This window comes from Poromitra crassiceps (assembly GCF_964638095.1).
Source record: "Poromitra crassiceps genome assembly, chromosome: 10".
In the NCBI taxonomy this organism is placed as follows: Eukaryota; Metazoa; Chordata; class Actinopteri; order Beryciformes; family Melamphaidae; genus Poromitra; species Poromitra crassiceps.
In genome coordinates this window covers 27,751,097-27,772,595 of record NC_139631.1, presented here as the reverse complement: position 1 = coordinate 27,772,595, position 21,499 = coordinate 27,751,097, and the positions used below count along the sequence as shown (strand labels likewise).

Sequence of the window (21,499 nt, the reverse complement as noted above, 5' to 3'; positions counted from 1 at the left end):
TATGTGTGTGTGTGTGTGTGTGTGTGTGTGTGTGTCCACATGTGTGTGTGCCTCACCATATCCTCATCTGTGCCCTTGACTTTGTATGTTCTCCAGGTCTTCCCGTCGTCACTAGAGGCTACTTTGTAAGACTTGACGTACTCTGGGCTGCCGATACGCTTTGCACCCTGGGTAATTAGGCCTGTGACCCTCATTCTCCTCTGAAGGTTTATCTGTGGGAGGAAAAAAAGAAGAAAAAAAAAAGAAATGAATGACTTCTGTATTCTGAGAGAATATGAAAGTGTGTTTATGTGTGGGCGCGGGTGCGTGCGATGGGGTGGCGGTGTGCACGTGCAAGTCATGGGAATCAGTTCACCCCCCCCCTTGTATGGTTTGTGTCAGGGCCATCCATCTTATTCAGAAAGTCTGTGATCGAATGGAACATTTAATCAATCCTCAGCGCTCTAGATCCAGTCTGTCAGCCCCGTGCGGACTGTCAATACGCCGCCCATGTAAAGCGCCTCAGAGAGCCAGGGGGGAGAGGGCGATGTGAGGGGAACAGGAATGTGATGAATGCTTAGATAGAGCCCACAAAGCGCACACAAAGCGCGCTCATCAGTGTTCTGTGAGCAGCGAGTGTGAGCTCTGTGGATGTAAGTGTGCTTTGTCATGGTTTTCAATGACAGAGCACCACTGTATCCACTTATCCACAAAACACACCTTTTAGTGCTTTATCAGCACCACTTTGAGAATAAGTATCCGCTCTCAAGATGACAACATGGGCCTGTTCCATACCATAGTGATGGCCTGCCCTGGCACCTGGCATGGTGCCACAGCCCAGGGCGGCTGGGATTTGCATTTCCATTCCAACAGGACTACCCGCTTGAAGGTGTGTCCTATACATTCTTCACAATAAAAGGCCTTCCATTAGTTTGTCAGTGGACATCTTTTAATGTGAAGCAGCAGCAGCCAGCGGGAAATGTTTTCATCAGCTCAGCAATAGCATAAAGGGGCTCAGATAGGCGATCGGGAAATGTTAAAATCAAGCAGTTATATTATAGCACAAACCGAAACACAGGAGAGAAACTAAACTTCAACCCACAGAGATTCAGTTAGAAGCTACACACACAGAGAGGCTTTTAGAAAGGCCTTTCTCTCTGGTCTCAGCACAGACACGAGAGTCTGGCAACCCGCTTGCTGGAGGGGGAGAAGGCAGAAGGGGGGTCGTCACGGGTTGGCCACGGTTGGCAAGACTCCAGAGAAGGTCCATCTCGGGCACAGCTCGGCGGCGAGGCGTTAAATTTGGTAAAGGAAACGCAAATCAGCGTGGCATGGCACGGCCAAAAGTGCCAATGGAAAAGGCCTAACAGTGTGAACTGAACATGGGCGATCATTTACTTTGAAGGTGTTATGTAGCTTTTGCAATCAGTGTATCAACTATGTTTAATGCATGTTTGTGTGTTTACATTTCAGGACATTAAATATTACATAGTCACAAGTGCCAATTTACTTTCGCCAGACTGTAAATGGCCTCCGGTGGCCCTTAAAAATGTGCAAACATACAGTGCAAATGGACTTTCTCACCCTGGTATACTACTGCTGAATGTGAGAGAGAGAATGTAGTGTCCTTGTTTAAAGAATGAGAGCGGATTCAGAGCATTATTATTTTTAATAGCTCCACATGAGGACAGCTCCCTTCACTGTAATATTGTGAAGCCTGTGGTGCCTGAGGAGCGTCGCTGTGCTGGGCCACACGCACGCACGCACGCACGCACGCACGCACGCACGCACGCACGCACGCACGCGCACACACACACACACACAGCATGTTCCTAAAATGAATATTCATACCGACATGTAAATTAATGCAAGGCAATTTTTGTGTCCTTATACTGTAAACACATCTGTAATGGTCTTTGACAAAGAAGATAATGCAAATAAACTGTGATTTATGCATCGGTTATTTCGGCACCCTATTCACACGATGCAGCTTTATTCTTAGATATAACACTTTGGCGCGGCTCATCTAGTTCGCCCTCTGTCAAAGTATAAAAACACAACAGCTGTTTACTGTTGGAGCTGGGGAACAGAAGGGCAGTCGTGGCAAAACAGTATTGAATGAGTATTAAGTGAAGTGCCATTAAAGTTAATCCCATGATTTTTATTTTTTATTTTGATGGGATTTGCACTTGACCTGGTCAGAAGTGCATGGTCCACTTAGCAACATTTGTGTGGCTGAAATAGCCAAACAGGAACAACTAAAAATAGACACAGCACATGTTTCCATTCATTCAAAAGATATACACACATGTGGCTGTATGATTGTCAGCCAACAAAACATGAAAACAGCAGTGTGCTGCAGAGTGCGCTGCGTTTAAAAGCCAAGGAAAAGGGCAATTTGATTGGTCATGGATGGAACCATAGTGGTGGATAATGGATCCCTCCTAACCTCGAACAACTGTGCTGCAGGTGCACCACTAGCCAGGAAACTAGCCAAACCTTTGCACCATGCGCCACTGATTCCCCAAAATGGTGCCCTATATGTGTGATGATGATGACACACACGTCGCTCCTGAAGCTAGAAACCAGAAAGCTCATCAGAGACACCTGAGCTGATCCAGTAGCAATGAAGTCTAACTGGACAATGTCACCGTATCCAGGATGGTGTTCTGGGGACACGAGCACATTTTCCAGTGCAGCAGACATGTTAGCATTATTATGAAATAAGGCAATTTGCATATAAAGTATGAGTGTAAAAGCTCGTGTGAGCCGACAAAGTCACTCTATCCTTTCCTGTCAATAGAACAGCTCTAAGCTGCATCGCCTGAGGACAGGAGACATTACAGTACTGGCTCTTACGCATCCAGCAGAAGTAATTTCGGGGGGTTGATTTAGGCTCAAATTCCGATTCCTAGAGACATGAGTCAATTTTTGTCTACATTCTTATAAACCGACGTATCAAGTCGTTTATCCACAAGGAGTTTCAGTGGTGCAATGACTCACACTTACACACTCGTTATCATTCACAGCATTTCTTGCTTCTTTTAATTTCCTCCATAGAGATAGATACTTCCCTGGCTAATTAGAAGCACTGTCACTAAAAGGCCACTGCCTGGGTAATTGGGGTGATCCTTCACATCTTTTAATGACCACTCACCAACACGCCTCTGTCACTTGTGTCCTAACAGTGATGCATTTCTTTGTTTGAACGCGGCCTTATGGGCAACATCTGTCATCTATAGACCTTTGATACAGACCTTCCTTTGTCAGTTTGTGGGAAATTGAGACAAATCACATACAAACACGCATAATTGCATGTGTAAGCAGGGGTAAGCATGTAGGTAATTTCCCCCATGCTTGGTTGATGCTCTATCTGCATGCCGTAAGTCAATTCTGCACATTTTGTGTGGAATCTTACCCAGGGCCAAATAGAATAAACACACACAGAGAAACACACAGCATGGTGATGGTCAATATTTCTATAGCCGTTACTTCCTGTCAGCTATTGCATTAGCAGTCACTGCAACAGCAAGTAAGCTAGAGGCAATTTAGAATGTTTATGTTGTCAAGTTAAAACCGTCTATATGAATATCTTTGACAGACAGAAAGAGAGCGAGAGAGAAGTGTGTGTGTGTGTGTGTGTGTGTGTGTGTGTGTGTGTGTGTGTGTGCGTGCGTCCTACCTTTCAGTCATTATCCAGCCTGTCTATGTTGCCTGCTTGCCTGTCTCTGTCTATCTCTATCTCTATCCATTTGCCTGACAGTCTGGATGTACGTCACAACATACAGTGCTGTTGTGTATATAGAGAAACATTTTAAAAGGCTTCTTTGGCATGAATGGTCGCTTAGATCAGTGGTTCTCAAACGGGGGTCCGGGGACCCCCAGGGGTCCTTGAGGGGGTTCCAGGGCGTCCCCAGCCAAAAGGGGGGGTACCGTAATTTATTTTCGCTATAATTCCATTCACAAGTACCACAATGACTATTTTGGTCATGGGCTTTATACACTTTCTGTAATAAAACATCTAAAAGCATCAATCGTATTATCATATGGGGGACCGTGGGACAAAATCCTATCAAATGGGGGTCCATTGGAGCCACTGGCTTAGATCTTTTTCTTTTGTCTTTGGAGACTTTTTTAGCAAGCTCACAGAGATTCCTTGGCAAAGTTCTGGAATGAAATGTTCACTTTTCCTCCTGTCTTTCTGAAACACTTGGCTTTTTATTTTCATACGCCATCATGTGTATGAAGGATTCTAGGTCAAATGTACAGTATGCACCACTGCAAGAAAGGCAGTTCTACAATAATGGTCTCTGCATTCTACATCATTATTTGAAATGCAAAGTGTATCACTCTTTTGAATTGTGTTATCTCACCTCTTTCCAATTAAAGAACGGTGTCGACACGACAGTGAGGAGACTAACTGAATAATAACTGCTATAATTCACACCCCACCATCAGAGTCTGCAGTTTTGAAGCTCCAAGTTCCAACCAAAGTACTTTTTTTAAAGCAGGTCTTTTGAGTCATGCTGATCTTCTCTAGCACTGACACTGGCTGCGTTTACTTGCACCAAGAGTTCTGTTCTTAAACTGGTTAGTTACTGAAGTAATCTGATTAAACAGGTGTCATTTTTTTTAAATACAAATTTGACAGCATCAAACCTAGCTTGAAATTGAATGATGTCACGGCTAACAAAGAGGGTGTTGCTATAGTTAGCCCCCAGTTCCCCTCCCTGGTGTGAGCATTTTGTTTTCAGTTTCATTTGACAAAGCATGTTGGAATGTTGGAAGTGATTTTCCACTTGTTCATCCATCTGCCACTGTGAGAAACTCTGAATCCTTTAGTTCTGTTTGGAAGAGCAGCGGCCCCTCTTCCCCTGCTGTGCCATAAAGCAAACTCCCAGGTGATTTCCCGCACTAGCAGACAAGGTGGCACACAATGTAAAATTTGGTGTCTAATGTCTCACATTAATCTGATAATTTATTCTTGTACATATTCTGCATGTAGCACCTTTAATTACCTAAACAAACAGGACATTTTGTCAAACAAGATGAAAGGGAATGCTAATGATCACTACAGTATCAGAAGCTGTATTTAATTATGAAATGTGACTAAAATATCAGTTAAACGCCCTCATATTAGTATACACATTTCAGCAATGGTGACATTTTAGTCAGAATTCGTGCTCTAAGGGATTGTAATTATCTAATTACGAGTATATTGGAAATTAAGAGCCATCTGCCTAACATTGCAGAACAAGAAGAAATAACTTTTCCATACTCTATAAAGTCTTTCCAGGGCTCATTAAGCCTTATTTAAACAAGCAAGAACCCATTAATTTAGAGAAATAGCCTAGGGCTGTATAGTTGCAGCCATGCAGGGATCTGGACTGGCTACATTCCACTCATAACTTAAGGCTGTTTTTCTGATATTAAGACTACTAAATGTTACACAATATAACCATAACAGCAAGCACGACATTTTGTCTTTGTAATACTGAATGCAGATAGTGTACTACACATACTAGACATCTTGATAGTTTCAAAGTTAGCAGACCTGTGGGTTGAACAGAATGAGGTGCTAGATTGCTTTGAGAACATATACCCCCCCCCCCCCCCCCCCCCCCCCACACACACACACACACACACACACACACACACACACACACACACACACCACACACAATCAAAAGCATGTAAACTGAATAGATACCCTGTGTTGATTGCACACTGAGATCATAATTGTTGAGGGAATAGTGGGAATTACACCATCATCGCCTGGCCTGTGTCCTTGAAACTACCAAAGAGCCCCCATGGTGTTGTTGTACACAATGTGCAACACACACACACACACACACACACACACACACACACACACACACACACACACACACACACACACACACACACACACACACACACACACACACACACACATGCTCTCTCTCTCTCTCTCTCTCTCTCTCTCTCTCTCACACACACACACACACGCACACACACACACACACACACACACACACACACACACACACACACACACACACACACACACACACAAAGGACAAAGGGTCATAGCAGTGGCTACTGAGAAATAAAACATGTGATCAAAGTGATGTTCCTCTGTCATTTGTTTGGTGTGCAAGCAGGTGTGAAGCGCTGATACTGAGCTGAGGAGGATAGAATATGTGAATATTGTGAGTTGAATGAGGTGGAGAATGAAATTCATTTCATTTTATATTGTCCTTTGTATCATGACTTGAGAGAAACAATGTTTAAAAGGTCCATACTCCTGAGCTAAATATGATAGATAGTGAGAACGGAGTAATACTCAAATTTCTTTTTGATAATATTTTTGCATTCTCTGAATTTCTTTCTAAAGAGTGGGACAGGAGGAGAAGGTTGACATATAACTGATAAATTATAGTTTATTTTTATTTATTTTTGTTTTATTTTCGTATTCTATGTGCAGGTATGTATGAATGTATATGTATGTATATGTATAGGCATATTATGTCTGCATGTATATATACTCTCTAATTTGGGCTGCACTGAAAGCTTCTGGTTGGGTAACATACCGGAATGTTATGTTTTGTTAAATATTGAATGTTGATGTGTCTGATAATCCCATGTGGGATGGGTCATGTAATTGTCCTGACACGAAAATAAAATATTCATTCATTCATTCATTCATTCGATACTGATCGGCCCTTTCTGACACAAATGGACAGAACAGAAACACAAAAAGTGTAGTTGAGCCATGAAGGCCTTGTCCACACATTCCCAACAGCTACACCTTTATATGGGGAGCGTCCGTAAAAGGTGGCTGCTCCCGAAAAACCTGTTGCGCCTGGAGGCTTTTAGGCAGAGCAGAGCACTTTCCAAAAGTTGAGAAACACTTTCAGAAAAGAGCCGGGTGACGTGAACCACTTCTTTATAAGCCAGCCAATCACATTGAAGGCCCGTTTCCCATAGCAACAACAAATATGGAGAAAGTGCTTGTGGAGAAATTAGTCATAAGTGAATTTCTGCTACGGCCACAGCAACACCAATCATAGAGGCAGTCTGCGATCATACTAATGGGAAGATGTGGTAAGCCTTTGCTTGTTAGCACTATATTATCTGCTAGAAGTGCTAAACAGATGGTGTCTGATTGCCTTTTTATTTCTCCTCACAAAAAGCTCTCCAGGCAGTGCTTTCTCAATAGAAAACAAAATGTTATGAGTGAATGCAGCCAAACAGACATGCAGTGGGTGATGATGAACAGACATGCAGTGGGTGATGATGAACACTGAAACATTGCAGTATAATCCAGAAATCTAAAATCAAACAAGTCTGCACCAGTGGCTCGATCCTGCCTTACATTACTGGCTTTCCTGGGCAGCTCTGCCCGTTGATAGTCCTTGGTTGGGAGACCATCATCTAGTGCTGGATGTGGTATTGGAGGACCAGTAGGAGGTGCTCTTCCCTCTGGTCTCACGAATAATATCCCCAATGCACCGGAGACACGGCAGACACAGGGACTCGGATGAGACGTTAAACCGTGGTCCTGACTCTGTGTGGTCATTAAAGAACCCATCAACACTCTTCACAAGAGTAGGGGTGTAACCTGGTGCACTGGCTAAATTCCCACACAGGCCTTCCTTCCATCATCAAGCTCGTGTCACCAGGCTCTTCCTGAGGAGAAGAGCCTGGCACCCATCATTTCTCAATTACACCTCTTTCCTCTTTCCGGCCTAGACGGCGGAACCGGAATATGTGAACCAGATACGTGCTACATATCCATCGTTCCCCCGTTGAAACGCCAATTTGAGTTGTGTAGGCTAAGTAGTCGCCACAAATGGCGACGGTGGCGACTACTTAGTGGAAACGTTTTGTTTTAAAACATTTATGTACTATGTAACTTTTTAGTCACCTCATTTTATCAGGCTCTATGTAATCCCTCGAGACAGACTTTCGACTTGCATCAAAAATCTGTCTGCAAGCTCGGGGAAAAGCTGTGTAACAGCGCTCGCACGGTGCAGGCTCGCAGGGTGCAGGCTCGCAGGGTGCAGGATCGCATGCTGCGCTTTGCCCGATCAAAATGGAGTGAACGTGACTGTGTAGTCAAACTTACCATTTTCAGTGTGTAGCAAGTTGCTACTTGCTACTAGTTGTTATTGTTGTTTTCATAGCGACGTATGGATTTTAGAGCGACACGCAGGGAGGCAGAAGCGTCATGCCCATTGTAACTGAGGGGGCAATTGCCCCCTCAGATTTTTTAGATTTTTTAGATTTTTTTTTAATAAACATAGGCTATAATATTATAGGCTGTGTATGGTAGTTGAAACATAGTTTCAAGTTGACGTTTATTTATGTTTGTAGTTGAAACAAAAACATAAATACTGTATAGGCTACATACAGTACAACACAAAAGGCTGTTATTTACCCTTTGTCGCCACCTGGTGAGTAAATATATATGTAACTAAAACCATTAAAATTGACAACCGGTCCACAACTTTTTTTTCCATGTATCTACTGGTCCTTGGCACAAAAAAGGTTGGGAACCCCTGTTCTAGAGGACACTAGATGAGACTAATGGAAGAGAAAATATTTCTACCTTCTGAAAAGGCAATACCAGCCAAAATAAACATTGTGTTACATTGCTTTGAAATGTGTGGTCTCCCTTTTTTGTCAAGTCCATTGAGCCTGGGCAGTGGCAATGTACTTAGTCTGGTGATTATGGATCTTTCCAGGAGGCTGAGCAGTTTGGAAAATAGCCTTATGGTTACACCTGCTCAGTCTGTTAATTTAAAATGAGATATTCCTCTAAATCTGGCTTCCAACCCCCCCAAAGAATGTTGGCGCTGCACTTTGTGCGCCGCCAAATATTCGGCGCCGCCCATAGGGCCCCTCAGATTGTTGGCTTGCATGACGCCCCTGCAGGGAGGAGAAAGGAAATCCATTAATGGTCAGAGCCGGTTGGCTGGAGCCAACGGCAGAGCTTGCAGGGAGCGGAAAGGGGTTTTCTTCCGCTGCAGACGGAGCCCCTTGAGTTCCGTATACACAGACATGAAACGAGCCTGCCCCCAGAGGTTAGAGAAAAAAAATGTTTTTTTGTTTGTTTAACCGATGGGTTCCTAGATTGGGCTCTACCTAACTAACGTTAGCTACAACACGGAAGATTTTTCTGCTGCACACGTATCCGGTAACCTGATTCTGGTTCCTGCCATCGCGCATTGGTCACGTCCCCAGGTCCCCGAAACCTAAACGGCTCCAGACTATGGCCATGGCCACCTAATCATCCCTCGTTACTTAACTGGCACATTCAGTCCTCTACTCTCCACCGTGATAGCTGATGTGTGGTGAGCATTCTGGCGTGAACTGGCTGCCGTGCCCCCTGACTCCAGGCATTTCTTTGTTGATGATGCTCAGAATTCAGGAAGTGTGAGAAAACCGGGTCCATTGTGTCCATTGAGTTGGAACAGTTAGTTGAATGCAATTTGGTTTGGGGCAGTCCAATATACATCTAAATAAAATGGCCTGTGCCGTACCATCAGGACACAAGTTCTAGAGGCACATACAGTAGTAAACTCCTGGGGCCAGTTGCACCAAGTGGTCTTACGACTGGTCTTAAGCTACGCCGGGTCGTAACTTTACGCCCTAACAGCTACGCCGGTTGCCCCAAGAGGGCTTAAGCCTTTTTTTCACTACGCCCAGGCGTAACTCTTACGCCTGGTCAGGAGGAGGCGTAATGAAGTGCCTGCCTGCAACAGAGATCTCCGTGTCTATCAGCGGAGACCTGCTGTAATTGAGTCCTTACCGTCCTCATCGTCGTAACGTCGCCATCGAAGCATGACGTTAGATTATAACGAACTAGTTGTGTGGCTTAGCCTCCCAAATGTTGAGGGTCGTTTTTTAGAATTTAATACATAGAATTGGGAACGTTACATTCAATTTCATTCAGACTGCCTGGCACTAATCGCCGCCATTTTCCCCCCGGAGCTTCCATAGGAGGAGGGGGGTGGGAGGAGGGAGGGTGTAGTGACGCACATACAGTAGTGGGTGACGGCGCGAGGCACATTTTTGGGCCAATCGGGGCACATTCCCCGGCAATTCACATGGACACGCATTGCTATGACCAGCGTAGTTAACACCAGATGTAAGCCCTATTGGTGCAACAGGCGTAAATCCACTCTAAAGACTGGTCTTAACTAAGACCGACGTAGGAGTTACGACCAGGCATAGTTAAGATCACTTGGTGCAACCGGCCCCAGTAGACTCCAGCACAATTTCACACGTGATACTTGTACTACAGAGTGACAATAAAAATCTTGAATCTTGAATCTTGAATCTAAAACAATCTAAACTGTTGCTGAACCTTTCAATATGGAAAAAGTTCCAGAGCCATTCCCAGGGCTTTGGGGGGGTCTAAGTAACCAGTCAAAAACATGTACTTGGGGAAAGTTTGGGACAGTAGTGAATCTTCCTAAGAGTGACCTGCCAACATCTCTCCAAGAGCAAGACATACAATCATCCGGGGAGTCACACAAACCCAAGAATAATAGGCAGGGCTCTGCAGGCCTGTCCTCCCTCAGATACACTCAGTGTGTATGAGTGCACCATTAGAGAGACACTGGGGAAAACTGGGATTCACGGTGGAGGAGCAAGGCGGAAACCCTGACTCACTAAGAAAAGAGAGATGAACGCTTGCTTCAAGTTTGCCGAAGAGCACCTGGATAATCCTCAGGAGTTCTGCAACAATGTTCAATGGACCGATGTTGGTCAACATGTGCACATTATGGCCGTGGTCCATAGTGAGAAGCTCACACCAGTGGATGCTTTGCTGCATCAGGTCCTGGAGGACCACTAAAGGAATCATGAACTATCTGTCTGTGAGCTGAAGTACGGGATTTGTGTGGTTTGTTCACTCAGACTTGCTTTTCTCTAAAAATAGCTTTGGTTTAAAATCTGATAACATCCAGCATAGGACTATGATCAGATAGGGAACAAATACATTTTTGTCCTCATTGCAGTGCTTCCAGCTTTATTCGTTTATAAATCATATGAAGGTGATTGCAGTCTTGATGTAATTAATCTAGAAGATAAACTGCAATGGGCAGGCATTATCTCTAGGTTATCTCTAAACCACATGACTCAGGTTATCTCTAAACCACATGACTATAAAGTTGAATGTTAAAACCAATAAAATATATTACAATCATATGCAAAGGAGAAAGTTCTCAGACAGAGCAAAAAAGTCCCTATTATATATATATATATATATATATATATATATATATATACACGATGGATAATCATCATCAGTGATTTACGGTACAACTGAATATTAAGTGATTACTGTGACTGTTTTGCTTCCATTTAATTATGTATAGGCCCTTTAGCCTTGAAAAGGCTTTCATTTGTCTCATTCAGCAGAGAGCAGCAGACAGAGCTATTTTGCTGATATTGGTCAGACCAGCAGTACCGGTATATTTCCCTGGAGTGTTCAGAAGCAATTTTATGTGTGAGCTAGCTGTGGAGAGGCTGAGGGGAACTGATATTCTGACATTGCATAGAGGTGTGAACACTAGTGAGTGCAAATGGACACACGTGCACTCTCCCTCTCACACACATACACATGCACACACACACATATAAACAAATAAACATACAAACACACATACCCAAAACAAGCAAATCAACATAAACATACAACCACGCGCACAGCCGCACACAAACACCTACATACTTTGTTTGCATTGACTGTGATGTATTATTCAAAGTATGTTGTGCTAATTTGCTGGGCTGTAGGGCTGTAGGGGTAGAGCTGAGCGGGTAGCGGCTGGCACACAGAGTTACACACTGTACCACTGTGTACCACGGAGAGAGAGATAAAAAAAACCCAGTAGAAATAGCCAGACAGCTCTGGTACCACACCACACTCTACCTACCTGATACATGAGGTTTGTCATGTGCCAGTATAGGCTGTTCCACATCCCAAACACACTCACTACACTACGCTACAAAAGCACAGCAGCTCCTTAGCATCATCCCAAAGCACTGACATAAGAGTACACCTCTGTATTCACGTCCCAATTACCCAGGCCCGCTCGAGAAACACACAATGCCTCCAGCATCCCGTGCAACATCATCCCACGTGGCGTCATTAAAGTCAAACAAACCGCCTCAATGTTTTATGTCCTATTCTCCTTTACACTGTCTGTGTGCCAGGCTGCTTTCCTCTCACTCATAGTTGCTGTTTCTCTGGCTCTCTCTCTTTCTCTCTCTCTCACTGAACAACATAATCCCCCCCCCCCCCCATCTTTGCCCTGCCTATCTATCCTGTTGTTTTTTTGGTACATGTTCACCCTCTGCATTATGCTTTGCACTGCACAACTGTGCCGCACTGAACCAGGATAGTGTGTTTTTGATCCCATTTGTTCACATTTCAGTATGGTTAGAGCACAGACAGAATGTGATCACACAACACCCTCAGGTGTCTTATCTGACACCAGCCCACTTTCAACAGGTGCTTACACAACAGGTGCTGGCAGCATTCTCGTCTTCACGCAAGTAACACACAAGCAATTCACAGGGCAACGGTCAGCTACTGTACTACAACCATCAAAATATCTATCTATCTATCTATCTATCTATCTATCTATCTATCTATCTATCTATCTATCTATCTATCTATCTATATATCTATCTATCTATCTATCTAACTATCTATCTATCTATCTATCTATCTAACTAACTAACTATCTATCTATCAATCTATCTATATATCGGTATCTACCGGTAACTACCTAGCTAACAAACAAACAAACAAACAAACAAACAAACAAACTAACTAACTAACTAACTAACTAACTATCTATCTATCTATCTATCTATCTATCTATCTATCTATCTATCTATCTATCTATCTATCTATCTATCTATCTATCTATCTACAGTATCTATCTATCTGCCTCCCTCCCTGTCTGTCTGTCTATCTGTTTATTGCTCTTTTGCTAGAAGCACCAACTGATGGATTTTTCGGAAGGTTAACGTCACAAAGGCTAAGAGCAGAGCTCCTGTAGCTCATTTCATTTCACTGCCCTGAGCGACTGGTTTAGATGTAGGCGGTCAGGGATTTTACAAAAGGACGAAAGGAGGCATAGAATTGCCAAGATTAAGTCCCCTTTTTGATGTCCTATAACAATTATTTTTACTAGTGGAAATACAGCATGTAGATGCAGCATAGTGAATTGCACATGAACATTTCCGCATGGAATGACAAAGGAAAAGCATCGGTGCATCAATTACATGTAATCACATTCCGGCTCACTCTAATTGTGTTACCAAGGTACCTTTATTGCCAAACTCATTAATTACATAAAATGTGCCCATGCAGTTGTGACCGCCAGCAGTGAAGTGCCTGAAATGACACCACGACTGCACATCACATAGGAGATGGCACAGTTGAGTAAAGAATAAGTGTGAGGAAATGCCACAGAGACTGGCTGAGAGCAGGACGCAGCAGGCACACGCTGAAAATAGCTGAGCCCTGTTACGCTGGTTCCTCACACTCGACTAGACCTAGCATCTGCTCTAGCCTCAGCTTACACTTTTAATTGCCCCCGAAAATGAATCAGTAGCGAGTCATCAAATCAACTGCGTCGGTAATTAACAGTAAAGTCTGACAACTTTGTAAAATAGACTCAAAGGGCACATTCTCGTGATCAGCAAACCGTCAAGTATGACTGAATGATGGTATATTGCAGGCAACTGGGAAATGTAAAGCAAAAAAAAAAAAACATTTTAAAGCCACAGCAAACGACAAAACAAAGAGCATCTGTGATTAAGTCTGTGGTTGTGTCTCCATTTCCTCTCCTCTGTGTGTGGACCTGGCCTAGTTTCCTGTGTGACTGTGCTTTACCTGGATCCACGGCCATCTGTCATTCTCGGCAGCCGTCCAGGCGTTGACCAGGCCCTTCTTGTTGAGCCGTGCAAAGTACGGGTACCACTTCTGCAAGCCAAACAGGGCGCGGTGGGTGGAGGAGGCTGTTATCTGCTGGTTGGAGATGATGCCACCCTCCATGCCCAGTGGTCCGGAGCATTCTGAGAGAAACAGAGGGAGAGAAAAAGAGATCAGGAACGGCTATGTTACTATTTGTTTTGCGTGGTTACAGTTGATGTCTGCATAATTCCATTATTGAAAAACACAATGCAGTGCATATGGATTCCATATAGATTTTTACATGTACCAGATGGACAGCAATCCTTTTTCATCCTTTCTTAATTCTTAATGATTTCATCCTTGTTTCTCTTCACTTTTCGCCGCTCCCTCGTCAGAACTGCCATCCTCGTTCATCTCGCTCTCGGAGATGGAATCCTCGGTCCTCCTACTGTACTTCTACTGCACTGCCCAATACTGTTTCATTGTTACGATCTCCTATGGAGGTCTCTTCTCTGAGGTCATTCGAGATCAGTTCACCCTGACCCCTGTCTATCTCACTTCCATTGTTACTGAGTCACGTCACGGCAGTTGATGAGGGCTCTTCTGGCCTTTCACGCGATCCACATCCCAGGGAGCAATAGGGTGCTTCTTTATCACTTCCATCAGAAAGCCAGGCCGCACGCAGCAGCTGTGATGGCCTCTGGCCAGCATCATCCCCAAAGTCAGCATGGTTTGCAGCAGATTTAAAGATCCTAAAAGCTGCAGCATTAAAGAGTGGAGAGGCGTGACACCAATCTTTTTTAAGACCTATCTACTCTTGCCCTGTTTTCTTCTCCTTTGAGCTGCTTGTTTTCCCCCCTCTTAATTCTAATTGGCATGTTCAGGCACAATGAGAGCATTTTAATAGACATACCTGTGGTAAAACACATTGTGCCAATGTTTTTTCAGATATAAAGGTTTCTTGTGCTGCTCAACAAGTTGTTAAAAAAGATCATCGGAAAATCGAATAATAAAAATCGAATAATAAAAAAAAATCACGAGAAATTTAAGTGTGTAGAAATGTAAAGGGGGCTTATATATATGCCAGATAAAAACAATACGTGCCACAACATACAAATGTATCATTGTCTTAAAAGGAAAGCCTAACAAAGTAGCCTTTGTTGCTAGCCAAATGAGATATTCGGAATTGCTCATTTACACAGAAAAACATCTGGATTGCTATCAAAGCGCCCCACATTTTGTCAGCTCAGGGTGGATTCAATAGGGATGTGATGATATGCATGAGAAGAACTATAGTCATGATAGCTGAGGCTGTGGAGACTGGCGATGGAGGACCAGGTTGTGGTGCGAATATCAGGACTCAGACTTGATCTCCCTAAAACCCCACCCCCCCCCGCCTTCAGCAACATCCCCCCGCTCTTGCAAACCCCCCACCCCCTTCACAACCCCCCCCCCCCCCGTTTTTCTTCTTGTTGTTTGTATGTGTTTTATGTCTGTAATTCCTGTACATATAACAACAAATGTATATGTATTGTAAAATATTGAAGTGTGCCTTTATTACTTTTCAAACTAGTAATAATGTTACTAATCTTAATCTGAGTGTTGACGGTGATACCCATCCGTGTTTCATGTCTGTCTCTTTTATGTTTCACTGTATGTTCAGAGGACCGCAATGGAAATAAGCCTTGGGCTTTATTGTGTTTTTATCCTCGGTGATTGTCTGTTTTTGTATTTGTGCCCTGTTTTGTTGACATCACCAAATAAAGTCAATCAATCAATCAATCAATCTTGCAATTATCAAAAATACTATAAAGTATTCCTATAAAGCAATAAATCCAAAGGAAAAGGGAATTGGAACAACGAGGCACAGCTAGGTTTCAGCGTTGCTCTATCTCTATCTGATGAGCTCACAGGTGAGCTGCTGGATTAGTAGAATCAGTGGCATGACGCATGTAGACGCTCCTGTGTGGCGTCGCTGTCCAAGGTGCTGATTCCTTGACCAACTCAATTAAACTGCAACAAAGGTGTGCCAAGAAAACACATCCTAAACAGTTCAATTGGAGTTCAATTATTGCTCTCAACAGTTGCAGCACATTGGCATCAAAAGTTAATCGAGACTGCATATTTTATGACTCCAACCTGAAAACATTGTTTTGCAGAGTTGTGTACTGTAACTGCAATGTCACTAGCTTTTATTGTTATATGCTTTTTTTCTCCACATTAAAATAACAATATTAATAGGATTAATAGGCTTATTTTGTTTGATCTGTATTGGCTACATGATACCCGATCAAATCCCAAGCATCCCTACAGGGAAGTCACAGCAACATACACCAGGATCCTGCTCGTGGATTTTTCATCTGCCCCACATTCTCTGTGCCAAACTGCAAGAGCTCCAGGTGGATCCCCACATGATCCTCTGGATACTGGACTTCCTCCTTAAAAGGGAGCAGTTTGTCAAAGTCAACAGCTCCACCTCTCCTGTCGTGCTCATATCCACCGGCGCCCCCCAGGGGACAGTATTTTTACCATTCCTGTTTGCCCTGTATACCAACAGTCTGAGGGGCTCGGATGGTTTCAGCTTGGCGGTGAAGTTCGCAGATGACACTGCATTAGTTGACACTTCCAACAGTCACGCCCATTTTGAGGAGGAAGCAAACAATCTGCACCAGTGGTGTGAGGAGCACTTTCTCCAGATAAACGCGAGAAAAACAAAGGAGCTCCTCATAGACTTCCGGAGAAAGGCCGATCATGTCCCACAGCTGAAACTCAATGGAGAGGTTGTGGAGAGGGTTAGCAGCTACAAGTACCTCGGGACCACCATTGACAGCGGGCTGACCTTCAATGACAACACACAAATCGTCTTCAAAAAGTGCCAGCAACGGACCTACCTTCTACGAAGGCTGAGGCACTTGAACGTAGCCCCTCCCATCCTCCGCAGCTTTTATATTTGCCACGTAGAGAGCTAACCTTGCTTGCAAGATGGATAACCTCGCGAGATCAAAAGAGATTCTCTCGACGTAATCCATCTTGTCATGCACAGGCAGTTAAGATGATTGGCCGAACCATGGCCGGCTCGATGAATCAGCGGCAGCCTTAGGCGGGCTTACGTCTGGGCAAGTAGTGGGTACATGGTCTTTGTAGTTCTTTTCACTCGTCAACATGGCTGCCTGGTAGGCCTCTGGTAGGAGATATGCTGCCCCTATATTTAAAACTAACAGGGGGAGGGCCAGCTTCATCCCCTCTGCTATTAGGCTCCTTAACAAACATAGCCCCCGCTAACCCCCCCGCCCGCCTCCATCAGGAAAACCTGGCCCTGTTGTGTGCTACCCCCCCCCCCCCCCCCCCCCCGCTTTTTTTTCTTTTTTTAGGTAGGCATACAGGTGCACAGAACTTTTAGAACTTTTAGAACTTTTAGAGTCATATATGTATTTTTTGTGTGATATTTTGTATGCTGTGATCCTATCTACTTTTTTATATATTGTCTTGTTTCGCTGTACTGACCTTAACAAAGTGAATTTCCCTTGTGGACAGATCAGATCAGATCAGATAAACTTTATTGTCCCGGAGGGGAAATTTGTCTTGGGCTACAAAGTATATTACAGCATGTCGATCGGCAAAACATATACCAACAAGAGAAAGAAAACAACAACAACATGACAGCAGACAACAGTAGCCTTTTAACAAGACATTGCACAGAACCCGGGTTGAACAGGCAGTGCCTGTTTAGGCAAGAAAAAAAAATTGCACCCCCCATATTGCACTGACCCTTATTGCACTATCATGTGAAATAAGATAATAAAATAAAATAAAATAATAAGATAAATAAAAGCATATAACCATAAGAAACATAAAATCATAGAAGCATAAAACCATGGTGAGATGAAAACAAGGAGAAACCACAAGAAGGACTAAAAAGAAAAGAAACAAGCGCGCTTACCTACTGCCACCTCCCATCAGTGCAGGTGTTACACCCGTGAGGAAGGGATTATTGACAATAAAGTACAACTTGACTTGAACAGTGGTGAAAGCAGTAAGAAAAAAGGGATGAGAGGCGACACAGAGCTGATATGCTGCTAGACAGTTTGCAGCAAGTTAACATTGGTACATTATCCAAAAGAGTTAATCAGACAGCTTATGAGTGACAAGTGTTTAATTAAATGTATTCAATCTAAATGTATTAAAATGTATTCTCAGGGTTTAAGGCTGTCAACAGCATTGTACAGTATGTACTGTGGAAATGCAAGATAATAGATGTGTACACACACACATGCACACGCGCACACACACACACACACACACATGCAGATAGAGTAGATATTTTGAGATCAAGCTGCATTAAAAGAGGCTTAACTATGTGGCACACTGCGGCATTAGTAACACGAGGGAGACCCTGTATGCAAATGCAATGCTTTATCTGATTGTGTAATAAGACTATCCATTATAATAACTTGTACTGTATAAGATTTGATATAATAAGTATAAAGAGTGAATGAGACATATTTGACGATCCCTGAACCAACTGCGGCAGGAGCAGCAGGAGTTTTCGAGACCAGGAAAGGGAAGAGAGCCACATGGATGGATAAAAAAATCTGCTTGTGACCTTTATGAAGGATATGTAGTGTCTCCTTTACTTAGAGCCTATTACATTTCCCTAATTCCACCTTTGTGCTGCTCTCTTATTGGTAGAAAGCAACTAATTAGCGCTGTGCATGTGGGGGCAGCAGACCATCGTTTAACCGGAAGCTTGGTTCAAGCTAGAACCCTGCACGGTAGTGATGCACGGGCCGCAGTTATAACCGCGCTGACCCTGGATATCCCGCCCCGCGGGCGGGCCGGATCATAAAAATAAACATTCGGATTAATAGAGGATGGGTTGCGGGTAGGGATGCACCGATTGCCATTTTCTTGGCCGATTCCGATTTCCGATTTTTGAATAGTCTGACTTGCCGATACCGATTTTTGCCGATTCCGATTTTTTTTTCTAAAAACAACAATTGACAGCTTACACAAACGTTTTTGTAACTTTGTTTGAAAATTAAGATTCATAGAACAATTCTTAGATCTAATGGGGATCCAAATAAACAAATAAACAATTCTTATAATTTGCATGAAGTAGGACCATCTCACTCAAACACATCTCAAAATAAAAGTGTTCCAGGTTTAGGCTAATGGACAGAGCTTTTTTGTGCAAATACAATGAATACAAAAATTAAATTAAATCCAATAGCCTATATCCCACAGCTATCATGCATTTACTTTTCCAAAAGAAAACAGGTGCAACAGAACATCAAAATGATCCATGGACAAGGAGTTTATAGCCTGGCTCCAGACCAGTCCTCTTAAGTAGAGGGGAAATTAGTTTATGAGTTACAGTAACGATCTTCAGTCTGAATATCAGGCGGAGTTTACATACAGTCCGAAGTTTGGTATGCGTATTTTTATCTGCCATCCGAAAAAATATCATCACGCACAGAAAACGTTGCACACTTGTGAGTCCGATGCATTTTTATTATTATGTCCATCGTTCTCATGTCGCTCTATTTGCAATACGAAACAAATAGTCTCTCCTGTATCCACCACGTTGCAACATGAGTGACAGTCTGAGGCAGCAGCGCTGATGTGGAATGGAGAATGCAGGTCGGGGAATGGTTATATTGGCCGTTGCACCTGTGTATTCTCCTGTCTCTTCCGAGTAACGCCTGATTACCTCCTCAGCTCGTGTCTCGGTTCTCTGTTGATATTACATGATACAGCCTCTGCTGGCGCTGGACACAATGCTCGCGTTCACCTCGCCAAGCCGGCTGTGCGCGGTGGCGGGTTGCTGGAGCACCGCTTCACGGGGAGAGAGAGCAGAGAGAGAGGGGCCAGTGAGGTGCGGCGAGCCGCTCTGACTGGACTCCAGCCGAGCGGGACTCGGCCGCATCTCTGTCTCCACGGCTTATTTTCGACTTGCATGTGTGACAAACTGCGAGCTTTGTCTACTTCACTGACGGTGAAAAAAATCCACAACGAGGAAGGTATGCTGCTGGCGTGTGTGGCGTGGTGGCTGGGTGCCTGTCTCGGTGCTTTGGGGTGCGCGCACGTCATGTGAAAATCGGCTCACAGAATCGGCTATTTAGAGTGACCGGAACAGATCACCGATCGAGGCCGATCACGTGAAAATCGGCCATTTCCGGTCACGTGCCGATCGATCGGTGCATCCCTAGTTGCGGGCGGTTGAAACGATGTATCATTAATGAGGAAAAATAATATGAATTACGTTCTCTAGTCTATAAACGTATTTTAAGCTACATTTTTCGTCAGGCACATTCTTAGTCGCCTATTGTAGATCCCCCAAAGGACCCACGGCCGTAAACAAAACAATAGCCATGTGCTCAAAAAGGAGTCTCCGCTGAAGACGTGTTTGAAGAGAAGACGCATTCGTATTTTCCCATACAATGAGGCAATCCAGTAAACTAAACTTAAAGCTATAGCGTTAGCCGAGTAAACTACATGAGGGCAAGTGGTGGACTGGACATAATACAGCATGGAAGTTTTGGACTGCAGCGATCGCACCAACGGCAGCAGAAACCGTAAGTTCGCTCCGTTTATAGTGTTGTGAAATGTCGGGTGCATGGCGGGCACGGATTTATAAATAGTATGAAATAATTTGCGCGGATTTATGGCGGGCGGACGGTTCATGCATACACGCGGATTAGGATGGCATAAAAGCTCATCCGTGCATCTCTACTGCACGGGCCTAAAATTTAGGCCCTAGCCCGGCCCTGAGACAATCAAGCCCTACCCGACCCGAACCCTAATTGTTTATTTAGAAACCAGGCCCTACCCAACCATCAGGTCCCAGGTCCCGCCGGGTCGGGTAGCAGACCTCTAGTTGAAGCCCCCATGAAGAATTTGACATTCCAAACTCTACACTCTGATCTCCCAGAGGGGGCGAACGGAACTGTCTTCTTTGAGGATCAATAGAGTATCAAGAAAAAGCACAGTAAGCGCACACACACACACACACACACACACACACACACACACACACACACACACACACACACACACACACACACACGCACACACACAAGACAGAAGTGAATACTCATGTGGAGCTAGTTACCTTCTTGCCAGCTGTGAGTGTTTTGGCAAATAATGCGAGTGCATGTAAATGTCGCTCTCAGTTGTGGGCACAGACAACACTTCTAACCACTCACTGAGATGACAAAAGGTTTGGAGTGGAGAGATTTTATGAGTCATCTGTTCACCGTCTTGGATAATATTGTGGCTGCTGGGTGAGGAGAATAACACGTCAAGCATACAGAACAACAAAACACATCATCTCATTTATTATACTGCAGCATTTTGGGATTATTAAAAACCAGTTGAAGGGAAAGTGTGTGGATGAGGGATAATGGAGTGTGATTGAGTAGGTCCGAGGTCAATCTTCATTATAAATAAAACATTTTAATAACTGATGCATATTCGGCGTGAGGCTGGATGAGGTTGTAAGAAGGGTGAGTAGTTTGTAGGGGTGTCACGATACACTCAGTTCACGATACGATACGTATCACGATACTGGGTTCACGATAACGATACGATACGATACGA

At 43.9% G+C, this 21,499-nt stretch overlaps 1 protein-coding gene across 2 annotated transcripts in view; it reads right to left on the bottom strand.

Moving 5' to 3' along the window:
- edil3a (EGF-like repeats and discoidin I-like domains 3a) overlaps positions 1–21,499 on the bottom strand; it is a gene marked incomplete at its 3' end in the record, with an annotated part of 167,521 nt that overhangs the window by 50,938 nt on the left and 95,084 nt on the right. For both annotated transcript variants that reach the window (XM_083644447.1, XM_083644448.1), the window contains exons 5-6: positions 13,880–14,061; positions 57–212 (exon numbers count right to left, since the gene is read on the bottom strand). In XM_083644447.1, coding sequence (XP_083500573.1) covers positions 57–212; positions 13,880–14,061 — 338 coding nt within the window. The remainder of the gene's footprint in view (positions 1–56; positions 213–13,879; positions 14,062–21,499) is intronic.